The sequence below is a fragment of the Trachinotus anak genome, unplaced genomic scaffold (genome assembly GCF_046630095.1).
Source record: "Trachinotus anak isolate AG129_WGS33_773 ecotype Australia unplaced genomic scaffold, CSIRO_AGI_Tana_v1 ptg000011l, whole genome shotgun sequence".
NCBI classification, from domain to species: domain Eukaryota; kingdom Metazoa; phylum Chordata; class Actinopteri; order Carangiformes; family Carangidae; genus Trachinotus; species Trachinotus anak.
This window is the reverse complement of record NW_027273862.1, coordinates 19,987,360-20,000,674: the sequence shown is the minus strand read 5'-3', so window position 1 is coordinate 20,000,674 and position 13,315 is coordinate 19,987,360. Positions and strand designations below refer to the sequence as shown.

Here is a 13,315-nt window from a genome sequence, read left to right as displayed (position 1 = left end):
ATCTAGCCTTGAATAGGAGAAAATGGTAACACTAAAGTAAAAGCGCCTCAACATAATTCTTGAAAAAAATGTACCTTCTTACTTCCAAACTTGGCCTGGAAAGACAGAATAAAGGGATGACTCTTTTTCAGTTTACTTTCCTACTATAAACAGAATAAATGTTAAATTGGGTTTCTCAGCACCTAATCTTATCAGTCAAATCAGTATCTGTCAGGGGATTTGAGAACTAAATTCTAACATATAGTTAACCCCGAATTCTAAAATAATCATTTCACAATAAGTCAGAACTCAGCTTTATTTATGTGTCATGCCACTAAAAAACTGAATTATTGAAGGCTCAGCCTTGCTTTACAATAAAACGACAAACACAATATTTTAAAAAAAATCACAAATGATCCACCTGCATATTTACATTCATTACTATAAAAAAACAAAGATTTTTTTTTCAGTAGTAGACCACTCATAGCAGAGACCCCTCCTTTCCAAGCTGCATGTTACAGTAGACAAACATTTGTGTAAGTTTGCAGGATCATGCAACAGGAAAGTGCAGTGTTCAACAGTACAATGGCAGTGCACTTTTACAGCAGCAAATTCATCATGTAGTGTTCGTCTGTTCATACAAAAACACATTTTTCTGTCTGTCTGTCTCTCTCTCTCTCTCTCTCACACACACACACACACACACGCACACTTAAGTGCACTCAGATGTTGGGTTGCATTGCCTCAAGTTTTTCATCAGTAGTGATCCACTGTAATAATCTTTTCTCTCTCCGTGGTCTTATAAGTTACATTTTTGAATGTAGATGTTGAGCTCCTGAACAAAGGGTTGGTGCCCTGAAAAAAACACAAACACAAGAAGATCAATAAAATATTGTCACCAACACAAGGCTTAGATAAGCTATATTTTTGTTATTGCAACTTTTCCCTTCTCTTTCCCCTTCATCCCCAACTGTGGTGCTCATCCCCAAGCTTATTTGTTACTAGTCAAAATATGAATCTTAAAAGTAAGTCATAAGCCATTAACATATTTTTATATTGCACTATCAATATTTTTGACATGACAACAGACAAGCATCCTTTGGCTCAATAAAAACATGTATTTGACCAGTTTTTGGACAAAGAAAGGAGGTCTATGGCAGAAAACAGTAAGCTATATTAGGCTTTGGCTTATCACACAGACAATGTTTGTTAGAAAAATCAATTCATTGCTGTATTTTTTGTGTGTTTTCATGGGGTTTGATGAGGATAAAAAAAAAAATTACTAACTGCACCCTTCAAGGTCTTACCGACTGCCATTTTGCCTTTGCCTTCTCAGCCTCGAACTTGGCCACCTCTTTACGGTCGTGGACCGACACCAGCACCTTCCACACGGCCAGCAGGATCAGGCCGATACACACGATGGAGAGGGAGACTCCCAGAATAATCATGAGGATGTTAGGAGGCTCTGGGCAACCTGGGGCAGGACAGAGGAGGAGATGAGACTCATGTCTGAACTCTCTTTTGTTATAACTGTGTCCTGTGTTGTTGTAAGGCTTACCGTACATCTGGAGATTGTAGACAGTGGTCCCTGTCTCACCTCCCACCACATTAAAGGAGATCCAGCACTCATTCTCCATCATCAGCGTGCATGGCATAGAAGGGCTGTTGATAGAATCTGAGAGGAAATGTGAACATACATATCCATAAGGAAGGGATGAATCCATCGTATATCATCTTCCCTTTCGACATTGTGCTGAGAATGTAAAAGGATAGACTCCACTCTGTTGTGCTGTTGGTGTGATTTCCATATCAAAGACTACAATCTGGTTTGTGTGTGCATGTGTGTGTGTGGACCACACCATTGTATTTCACATCTGAAGCCTGAAAATCCTCTGTGATAATCAGATATGCCTCTCAGCTTGCACAAGTATAGCAGGTTTAAAATAATCTCTTCTATAAAGGAGGACGAGGTCCTTTGGCTATTCACATGCACCACAATAGCCCTGCCTGTACGACAAGGTAAATAATATGTTCCCCATTGTCCGGTGCTGCCTGAATGGACATGGATGGTGTTGTGTTAGAGAGGGGGGTTTGGGCTTCGGAGAGACACACAAGTCGATGCAGGTCAGCATTCCTCCAGATCTCTGACCCATGGGGAAACTTAGCATGGTCCTGTGTTGATACCACCATCAAAAACACCGAGCCGAGAGAACAAAGTCGAGCAACAAGAAGCATTTACAGCACAGGTAAGTGAAAGAGTATATAGTAATATAATAGATAAAGTGAATCAATGAAGAAATTCCTAATCCTGCAGGGTTCCCTATCACTGGAAACTTTTGCTTTAGACTCCTTTGTGAAAGTCTTGATGCTTGTTTTCACTTTAAGTGATTTATCTTACCACTGAATTTGTCTTTTAGCCCATTAAAAACAAATCATATAAATTAGATTCTGCTCCTGACCCTGAGTTTTTTTTCCAGGTATCTACTGATATAAGCTTATGATATGAGAGTCAACCTGCACAGACTTGAAACCAGCTTGAGATCCTGCTTGGTAGTAGAAGACTGACAGACCTATTTTGCTGTCAGTCTTGTATTATTGTCATATGGAGCAAGCAGGGACTGGTTTGAAAATTCTTCCTTGTTAATCACTTCCATGTTCTGTAAATGTGACACTGAAGTTTGGATGTGACAACGCCCTTCACTTCTCAGTTACTGGATGTTCTCAAAAAATTGAACTGGGATGACAAATAGTAACCAGACATGGTCGTTGTGAAAAAGCTCACATGTATTTGGTCTCTTTTTTGCCTTACAAAAGTTGCATTTGGTCAATGTTTTGGCTGCTATTTCTTTGGCATTTTTTTAGAGAGTGACCTTGTGAGAGACAAAGAAGAAATACTGTGTGAGAGCGAGAGACAGAACGAGAGGGAACAAAATGCAACAAAGGCCTGTGCCCGGAATTGAGCAGGGCCTTTTGGAGGAGCTTTAACCTCAGGCAAAAGAGTTACAAACATATGCCGCCCACACCTGCTTTGTCAAGGGGGAAGGCAACATAGTATTACCTGCTACACATGGAGTAACAAGTCTCAAGTATCCACCAGTTGATTTTCACATTGTACTGGTATGACCCTTAAGAAATGTTTGTCTGCAAGGTACAAAACCAATCCAAAAACTATATTCAACAGTATAGCATGACTGATACTGGATTTCTGAGGGTGATACTGATATGCTGTATGTATGCATTTGGGAGTTTATGTCTTTGATTTATAATAATCAATATGAATAATATCAACATAAGCAACAATCTTGTTACAGATCTTAGCAATATAACTGCAAAAAGCTAATATCAGCCAATATATTGACCTGGCTGATGTATGTAGCGATTGTAATATTAACCCAATATTAAAAGGCTAAAATAATGAATGGTCCCCTTCATCATCCTGCGTTGATTCAACAGTTATTGTTCTACAACGTTCCAAATTGATGATCTGACTATGATTCTGCATGCAACTATACTGTGATATAATTTTTCAAGTCATGAAATATCCATAGTAATGATTTAAACCATATTACCCAGCCCAACATTTGACAAAAGCAACAACATATGTGCAGTAAAGACGCAGAAACTGTACAATACTCAATGATTTCGAAGTGCACATTTGATTTACCTGCTGTTGTGTTGATGGAAATTTTTGGAACACTGCACCTTTGATCACAAACCTCAGCATCACCATCATCCTGGAGATGGCACTCCAAACAGGTCCTGATGTTAAAACAAGCGCAAAAACGAAAAGTCAGTTTCACCTCAGAGATGCCACAGGACCTGTTGGGAGGTTAAGGTTTAATGAGGCTTCAATCACTGACACAGTGAGTACAGAGGAATCACAGAGCTGGTCATTTATCAGAGTTTTCCCAAGGCTTCACTCACTCGCTATCACCTGTCTCCTCTATAACAGTGGTATCACATGGCACTAACCCTGACAGCTGCTTTACAATGGAGAAAGGAAATCTCTTAGTGCTGTGTTTGGGACATTAGTTGTCTTTTGATGTAACATGGAAGGTGTAGACACATGTGAACAAGAGCACCAGAAACTGATACGCCTGAACTCAAAAGAACAGACCGATCATGTGGCGTAAGGAGACAACATCTTATATCTCTCAGGGAAAGAAACATCAATTAAAGAGGCAAAACCGACAAAAAGTTCTACATTACATCCTTGTTCACCTTTTCAGAGCTGATGGCATGAATGTGTTCTCACCTTGCAGAGTTGCAGGTATCTCCACATGTTGGGCACTTTTCACACTTGTCCCCAGATGCTCCAGGTACAGAGCAGACACAGTGGCCGCACTCACATTTCCCCCTGCCACTGCAGAGGGAGCCATCCTCCGACGTGCACGCTTCACTGCTGGTGCTGCAGTTACAATAATCCCCTGTCCAGCCACTTTGACAGTGACACTCGCCGCAGTCACACACTCCGTGGCCTAAGAACACAAATGAATTCAAACAAAAGGCTCACCACAAAAACTTGTGAACAATTCGTAGCATTCATATTCGATTGCTCACCTCCACAGAGCTCCCCACGGAAGCGAACACAAGAGTAATTGTCACACTCGCAGTAAGGCCCGTAGATGCGGCCAAAGCTGGATGCATGACACACACACTGCCCACAGTAGCACTGCCCTTGACCGCTGCATATGTCGGACTGATTGTTGGCATGGCAGTTACTCAACAAAGCGTTCTCCTCATTGCATTCGCACTGTGGTCCCAGGAACCCCGGCTGACACACACACACGCCGCACTGGAAAGCCCCTTGGCCCTCGGTGCACTGGCTGCTGTTTGCTTCAGGCGCCTGCTGGCAGTCACACGAGCAAAGAGACTCCAGTTCCACCTCCAAACTGTCCTGTAAGCCCACCGGTTTGAGGGAGAACTGCCGAATGCCTGACAGGCATGTCGGGAGCTCGACAGACACGTTGAACACCACCTGAGGAGCAAGGGAGAAATCTCATGAAAAGCATGAAACTAACAATGAATTGATTTGAAGCGTCACTTGTGTAATCACAGCCTGATACAGCTTATTCCTCTGTGCTGTGGAGCTCCTTGTCAAAAAACTTGTCCTTGTCACAGAATGTAATCTCCATCACAGGTGGATGCATTCCCAACTAATTTTATTTCACTTTTCGCAGATTATTATTATTTTCTTATATCTTGGATATACAATTCCCCACAGGTTATGGAGAGTTTTACACTTTTCAGTAGCATTTCAGGCTACAAAATAAATTTGAAAAAATGTACACTTTTAACTCCACATAATTTATCTGATGACTCAGGACTGCAAACAGAAATACCCCAAATCTCTACATGTAAATACGATGGTGTGTATATTTTTTGTCGATTGATAAAATTAAATTATAAAATGTTGCACAATTCTACCTGCAAGGACTTAGATGGTTTGAATAAAAAATGTCTTTATATAGTTGAATATCAATTATTAATATGAACTACTAAAGATTAATTTTATATCCAGCATGCTTCCATTACCCAGACCTCCCTAATATTGATGTAAGATACAGGGCTTTGTATATAAACTTAATTGGAAAGGCTGAAAAGTTCAGTTCTTTGTCAGATCAAATAACAAGGAGGATTACCTAACTTTGAGTTACATTATATATCTTTTATGCCCCACCCCTTCAAAAAGTGATTCTTTGAGGATCAAAACACTCCAGATTGAACATAGCATCATAGCTCCTTTCAAACTGGATAAAATTTATTTTGGTAGCTTGTGTCCTGCACACTGCAAGTGATCAATTTTAAATTACAGATAAGATTACAACTCCCAGTAAATGCTTCCGATTCCAACTCTGCCTCACGTCCCTTTGCATATTATGTAATAATAACGACATGGGAAACTGTTTTCATTTAATATGAAATTGCCCAAATATGACAAACTTTTGGTCTAAAGTTGCGCATGTGCTATCTGATGTGAACAGAATTTGTGTTGTAAATGCTTTACTTCTAAATGATGACTCAGTAATTAATGGTACGAAATTATGGAGAAAATTTCTGCTTTTGGGTGTAAGGAAAGTTGTAAGTATTAAGGTGAAAGCCTCCACATAAACTTCAGATTTCCCAATGGATTCTCTTATTATTAGACATCATTTCCCTAGAACTCACTATAAATCAATTCAATGGTGTGAAGAGAAATACAATTCATACTTGTTTCTAACTGCACTCGCCTCTGTGAAAGTTGGTTTACAAATCCAGAAAAAGAGCAATTTAGAGCAAAAGCAACAACTGACCGTCTCTCCTGGTTTGATATTGGAGCAGTGTTTTAGGTTAGGGTGGACAGTCCCATTTGGACAAATGGCTGTGAAGGACATCTGCAGTTCCTCTGTGTCTCCAAGGACCTCTAGTTCGATCTCTGAACGCAGTTCCTGGAAAACAGTACATAGTGATTGCAGCACCCTGTATGGAAATGTGATTGGCAGCACAGTGTGGAACTGAACAAAGGCTTCTCTTCAAAACAGCAAAAGAATCACCAGAACCCAACTTTAAAATCAATCCACTGACATTTGTTATTATGAAGTGGGATTTCCATGGCTTTGAGCGGAATAAGACTTTCACCGTGTGCTGACCTGTGACATGCCAAGACTGTTTAAAACCTCCTATCTAACACTCTCTTTCTGGGTGAGTCATCATCCCAGGTGTGCTGAGCTGGAGCACACCTAAGGAAAGAGTGACAGCTGACCTCAGCTGGAGGAAAGACTATGTTCGACTGACTAATGAACTCTGTGACGGACCGTCTGGGTGCTAACAGAGGGTTAATTGTGTGTGTCCTGTAGGCCTGTAATTGTGTCTTCAGTGTTGCTAAGGATGAGAAAACAGGGGGGCAGTCCTGGAATACACCCAACTGAAGATGGATTAAGGTAAAGCAGCTAAAACATATTCAAAAGACTTCACTGTTTTTTTGTATATTAGTTGTAGGGTATTTGAGGTCGGGTGGATAAACTATCTATCCACACAGCAACAAACATTAATCCAAAATTGCAGGTGAGTGTAATTACTAATCATCTGTCCTCTGTTTGTTTTTTTCATTTCCCTTAAGAACCACAACTATCTACAATCAGTGTGATAACAGGGTCTTCAGTGTGGGTAATGTGGCAGAGACCAAAATTGGGAGTAAACGGCATAACTGATGAAGTAATTAGAGGACTGCAGACGTGCCACCAGTCACTGCCGCCAGGTGGGATTTTACAGTTGGGCATAGAGAGCAAAAAGTAGACAGAGAAAGATTAAGAGAGCGAGTGGGGAGGAAAGAGCAAGAGGAAAGAGTCAGAGGGGGTGAGGAGATCAAACAGCTGGGACAAGAAGAGACTTGCTGTCAAACATGCTGATGCAAAGCACCGGGTGGCAGAGGGAAAATGTAACAGAAGAAAGAATGAAAGAGGAAAAACAAGAGACTGAGAGGGAATGGAGAAGGCAGAGATACTTTCTATTGCCTGTGATGTAAAAATTTCCACGTACAGAGGGTTAACTGATGCATGCTTTATGTTAAATGTGTGTGTTTTGGTTAAGATTCTGGCTCAAGCATAAAACATTTTGCTCACAAACAGCTTTAACACAGTTTCACTGCTTTTATAATGGCAGGTGTTTTCCGTCCTTATTCTCATGACCAGACGCACAGCCTACCCGCAGCCTCCAGATCAGGAAGACTATTTATTTACTTTGTATGCTGTTACAATCAGTTCCAGGATGTTCCGCGAATCTGTCTCCAGGACTCCAACTGTGGCGCCAGGTATGAGATTTGCATATTTCTGTGAAAAAAAAAAAACCCAAAACAAATAAACAGGACACATCACAGTTGCAAATGAGAGCAGACCCAACTCACAGTCCTGAAAAGGTACAGATAAGAGTGGGGAAGAACAGAGGGCCAGTTCTAACAGGTTAAATGAGAATGTAGCTCAATGCATAAATATGCTAACCTCAGTATAAACACTGCGCTCACACAAACACTTGCATGTTACAGTTCCCTAGTTTGGACCTAATCGGCTGGAAAGAAATGGACACCTGTATAGGATGGAGCTGTTACCTTATAGTTGTGTTGCTGGTCTCCTGTCACAGCAAATATCAGCAGGATATTGTTTTCCACCACCTTATCAATCAGCTGACCAAGAGTTGGATACTCCTGAACAAAAACGGTGAGAGGTCAATAGTGAATGTTTACAGTGAGGCAGTGATGATTCAACACAGCTGACCCTAAAACGACTCATAAAGCCATTTCCACAAAAAGAACCTCTGGGGGTTTACCTGCACCGTGGACATGGAGTACTCATTGTTGACATCCAGGTGACACTGCCCGTCGTTGGGAATCACAATGCCGGCCATCTTACTGTCCATCCCAAAGTGTGAGTCAGCATCACTGACGAACACCAGCAAACGCATCGAATCATTCCTCCACCCTATCTTGTCCTATCGGGAGACACATTACGTTGCTCATCGTTCTATTTTTGGTACATCAGGGGTTAACTCAACTCAACAACTCAACAGAAAACAAAATCTTACCCCACAAACAGCCGCCTGCATGACAGCATCAAAACCACACTCTGGCACATCAATGTTTGCAGATACATGCTGCATTGCGATGATCTCGTTGAACTTGTTGGTGCTGCTCGTCAGAGACAAGACGTGTTTGTAGCCAAACGCTGGCAGGCAGAATGCACCTACGCTGCTGTAATACGAGAAGCCAAAAACAAAGATTTGAAAAATACGATCATTTGAGATACCAAATGACACTTCTGGAAATTATTTAGTCTCAGAACAGAGGATGTTGATTAAGTCTGTAGCCATGTTTTAATATTCATTGTATACCTGCAGGGGTTAGCCAGCTCTTCTTCTGTGATCCTGATGAAAGGCAAGACGGGCTTCTCAACAAAAGAGCCAAAGCCCATGCGAAATTTACTGGTGAGTTTAGCCATCTCTTTAGAGAGAGAGGAGCCCAAGTCCTTGATCATCTCCAGATCATCGATCATGGATGCTGACAGGTCCATCAGGTAGTACATGTCCACAGGATAGTCCTCTGTGTGTTGAATCTTGACCTGGAAAGTCACTTGACTGCCTGTGCAAACACAAAATCAGCACCTTATTTTTGTGTGAAAATGAGTAACCACTTCTTGAGGCAAATCATCAGTTCAAAATTGCCTTGGATTGCATACCAGCACGCAACTTGAGGGCCATTTTCTGTGGAGAGATCTGAGTGCTGTTGGCGTTGCCTGTCTTCTTCCCGAGTGGTCGATCCTGGAGGATTTGACCTTTGGAAACAGGGAACTCCAGCTGGTCCCTTACACATCCCTTTTCTAGTAAGATATCCAGTGTGTCACATCTTTCGCTGACTGAAAACCAGTCTGTGAAATTCTGAGATATGAAGGAGAAAATCAAACATCGTGCTGTTTTACAGACTGAAGACTGAGATTGTTTTATAGCATGCCGTAAGGCAGTATCATCGGAAGGAGCATCCTCACAAACACACGATGATCTCTGTCCAAAAACATGCATTTTTTTTTTTTCAATGCATTCTGGTCATTCTGCCTACATGTTGTGCTTTCATACATGCAACCCTGGCTGCTTACCTCCTGTGTGCACCAGGCACAGTGAGGACTGAGCTGCAGACACTGGTCACAAGTCACAGCGCTGCCAGATGAACATGACCCTGGAGCACACATGAACACAGTTAGTGTGTACATGTCAACATCTACCTGCAACAAGTCAAATTTCTCTCCAGGAAAGAGGTGTGAATTTGAAAAAGCGTGTTAAGTTTTTGGACATGACAAAATATCTAGGTTGAGTTTAAGTTAGGATGTAACCCGTATCACTCTGTTAATTATGATCAAGTGTAGTAAGGAAGTAGCCTAGATCTACAACTCTTGATAAAATACTTTGATATGGCTTTTCACAATAACATAACATGTTAACTAGTTATAAATACCAAGACAGAATTAAGGGCTTGTTCGTGTGAAACTGTTGCTCTACATTATAAACGTGGTGCCCTTAATTTTAAAGCCGAACCTAACATCAGCTCACATCAGCTTACCTTCCACGGTGTTGATCCAATACCGGAGAAGCAGGCTCAGCAGTATAAGCCCCATTAGTCCGTGAGGTTACTGGTTGACAGGAAACACAAGAAGGATATTTCAAGTTGTCTCATATTTACAGGAGGGAAACATAATCGGCAGCGAAAGTAGAGCACGGAGGAGAGCGCTGCCGTCCGCGATACCTGCGCAGAGGACGAGGCGGCGGTGAGCGGCTGCCCTCACCTGCGCTTCCTTTTATGTCCACTTCCGCTCAGGTGAGAGAGCGAGGCGGGCGTATGGGACATCAGGCCCACATATGCTGTCATATTCATTGTCTGATAGTGAATCAGGTTTGTTCCCCCGGTCTTCAAACATGTTCTGAACTGAGCTGTAGTTACTTTCCCGTTTAAGATTAATTTAAAATTCAAGATTTAGGTTTTCATTTTCTGAAGTATGGCTTTAAAAGGAAAGAATTAAGAAAGAAAGAAAGAAAGAAAGAAAGAAAGAAAGAAAGAAAGAAAGATTGATCCTCTTTTATCATCTCAGGACCCCTCAGATTTATCTTGTGTTATCTTTTGGAAGGGCCAGACCCCTTGATTGGGAACCAGTGGGCCAAACTATCTGACTGTGCTGTTTATGAAGCAGTTAAATTTAACTCCACCTCAAACAGCTACAACAATAAAATGCTGTTGACACATTGACATCGATGCATTAACAACAAGCATTTTTTATTTCATTGTGTTGTTACTGGGATCTTGATACTTCTTTCGCCACAGTGTTAGTGAGCCTATAGATAGATAGATAGATAGATAGATAGGTACACCAGCTAACCACATCGATCACAACATAAACAAGATATAACACTCAAAAAGAGCAAAATAAGAAATAAAATAAATAAATAAATAAGATAATAACAGAAATGTAATACATTACTATATTAAAATGCTATATCCCTGAACTTTGGCCAACAAGAATAATAAAATACAGGCCACGCCATAAGCAAATAAAGCCAGTACACCCTTATTACCCAGACACTACACCAGATATGTTAATCTTTAACAGCACAAGAACATGAATCATTGCTATTGTCGCACAAGGATTTTTTTCAACTTGAAGAAAACAACCATGCAGGTCTATCACAAGATCTTAAATATGACCCTGAGTGTGTGCGTGTGTCTGTGGGTGTGAGTTGGTGTGGGTGTGTATGTGTGTGCGTGTGTGTGTGTGGGGAGGAGGGTGCAGTTGTGTAGGTGTTGTACCACTGACAGCTGCAGTGCAAATATCTGTAGCTTGTCCCAACTCAGAGGAATCTTACAATTCAGCACCACACCCCTCCGGGTCTGGATGAGTCCCATCTGTTACCCCAAACCAAACCCACTCCTCTCATACTAATCCCTCTCACCCATCTCTCTTCATCTTTCAGTGACACCCCCCTCTCCTCCTCTATCTGTGTTTTGATCCACCTTACCCAGTAGCCTTCTTCAGGAGTCCATCTGTGACACTGCATTTTCATTTATGCCTCCTTCGGCTTCGGTTTGCCAGTTTACCTTTGATTTACTCCTCTCCTCTCCTCTCCTCTCCTCCTCCTTGCTTGTCCTTATTTTCTGAATTTCTCAAGAAATATGTCAGCATATGGCACTGAACACCATTTAGTTTTTAGGTAATTTCATATCCTGAATGAGAATATGATCAAGTGGATTAGATGCTTAAGGTGTCACAGTTCCACCATACTATTTCTCACATTTCAGCCTGATTTTATTTCAGTTTGGTTTCGGGGAGAATGAAGGTTTCCGCACAATACAGTGATGGTTTAAACATGTCATGACAGGATTTTTAAAGAGTATCAGTCTCATCAAAATTCAGCAATCCATAAATTATTCTGCCTCACACCTCTCTCTCTCTCTCAGCACCACGCATTTACTATGCATAGAAACATAGGAATTTGTTAATCCTTCAATGAGCCAGCTCACCTTCAGGGGCGTCCTCTGATAACATGCTGTCCCGTCTCAGTCTGTCTTCCTTGTCATCAAGTGAAAAATGGAGAGAAATAGAGAAGCATCAGGCCAGTACATTCAGTCCTATTGTATGCCAGCAGTCCTCAGAGTAACAGTAAACCTATTGTAACGGCGCCCTCTATGAAGCATGGTGCTAGGGTGACCCTGCTGTCCATGCTCCTTGGCTCATGTGAGCTTTGTGTGTGTGTGTGTCTGAAAATGGGTAAGTGTGTACGCATGCATACTGGGCTCATGTGTGAGTGTTTTTACAGACTCCAACTTGCCCATATGTGTGTGAGTGAGTGTGTGCAGGGGGAGGATGTGACGATAATGAGTGACAGTAACAACTGCTGGCTGTGAGACCCCCACAGGGCCCGACTTCTTTATTAAGAGTCAACCTGACTGATGTGCTGGTGTTGCGCTCTAGAGGCTAAAGCTGGTGTAAACTGCAGCACAACACCCCTGAGTCAAACACCCCTGACTTTTTGATTAATTTGGATTGTGTGTGTGTGTGTGTGTGTGTTTGCGTGTGCACGTTTGCTCAAGTTCTGTTACTTCCTGCAGTGAGGAGGAGGAGAAGGAGGAGTAAGAAGCCGAGAGAAGGAGTGCCGGAGTGCCAGTGCTGTACTACAGCCTCCCTCTTACAGTGGTATGGCTGGAATGCAGGTGTACACATACATGCATGTGTGAGTGCAGCAAAATAAAAGTGCATGCAAGTGCAAACAATGGCCTTTTTAATGAACATCCTCATACTCAGATTACAGCGACGTAGCACTGCACGACACTATAAAGCCCTGGTTAACACATGGCCTTGATGTTCACACATGTCCTGAGCTGATGCAAATTTGCAGCAATACACTCATTAACATTTATTATTTTTGTTGTAATAAGGCTTGTGCAACTCTGTGAATTGAGCCTGCACCCCAAAATCGTATTTACAACATTATTAAACATCAAAAACACAATATTTCAATCTATAGTGATTCATCATCAGGCTACGTTCAGATCAGAATTTGTATTTGTAGTGGTGAAGGACATATTCACATCCTTACAAGTATCAGTACAAATAAAAATACTCCATCACGAGTAAAAGCCATGTAATTCCTTGTTTTTGCTCAATCTGTCCCTGGTTTAATTTCTAACAAAGCATTGTATCTTAAAAACTCTTCATATGTTTTGTATGTAAAAATTTTAATTTGGCAGGTAACTAGTAACTGCAGCTGTTAGATAAATATAGTGGAGTACAACTGAAAATACTGAAATTAAATACAAATACATAAA

General features: G+C 41.4%; 1 protein-coding gene across 5 annotated transcripts; it reads right to left on the bottom strand.

The window, feature by feature from the left end:
- Positions 1 to 281: 281 nt before the first annotated feature.
- Positions 282 to 12,291, bottom strand: itgb6 (integrin, beta 6). 5 transcript variants are annotated; one of them, XM_071488786.1, is made up of 16 exons: positions 12,011 to 12,291; positions 10,061 to 10,130; positions 9,600 to 9,679; positions 9,186 to 9,384; positions 8,842 to 9,088; positions 8,536 to 8,701; positions 8,281 to 8,442; positions 8,063 to 8,158; positions 7,698 to 7,787; positions 6,273 to 6,407; positions 4,540 to 4,957; positions 4,235 to 4,457; positions 3,644 to 3,738; positions 1,538 to 1,654; positions 1,287 to 1,453; positions 282 to 834 (listed from the first exon to the last, which is right to left on the bottom strand). In XM_071488786.1, exons 2-16 carry the CDS (start codon positions 10,113 to 10,115, stop codon positions 736 to 738), a joined length of 2,349 nt encoding a protein of 782 aa, XP_071344887.1. In that variant the 5' UTR covers positions 10,116 to 10,130; positions 12,011 to 12,291; the 3' UTR covers positions 282 to 735. The 5 variants fall into 5 exon arrangements, with proteins under 5 accessions (XP_071344887.1, XP_071344888.1, XP_071344884.1 ...); XM_071488787.1 differs by having other exon boundaries at positions 8,842 to 9,111; positions 12,011 to 12,287; XM_071488783.1 differs by having other exon boundaries at positions 1,287 to 1,654; positions 12,011 to 12,234.
- Between the last annotated feature and the right edge of the window lie 1,024 nt (positions 12,292 to 13,315).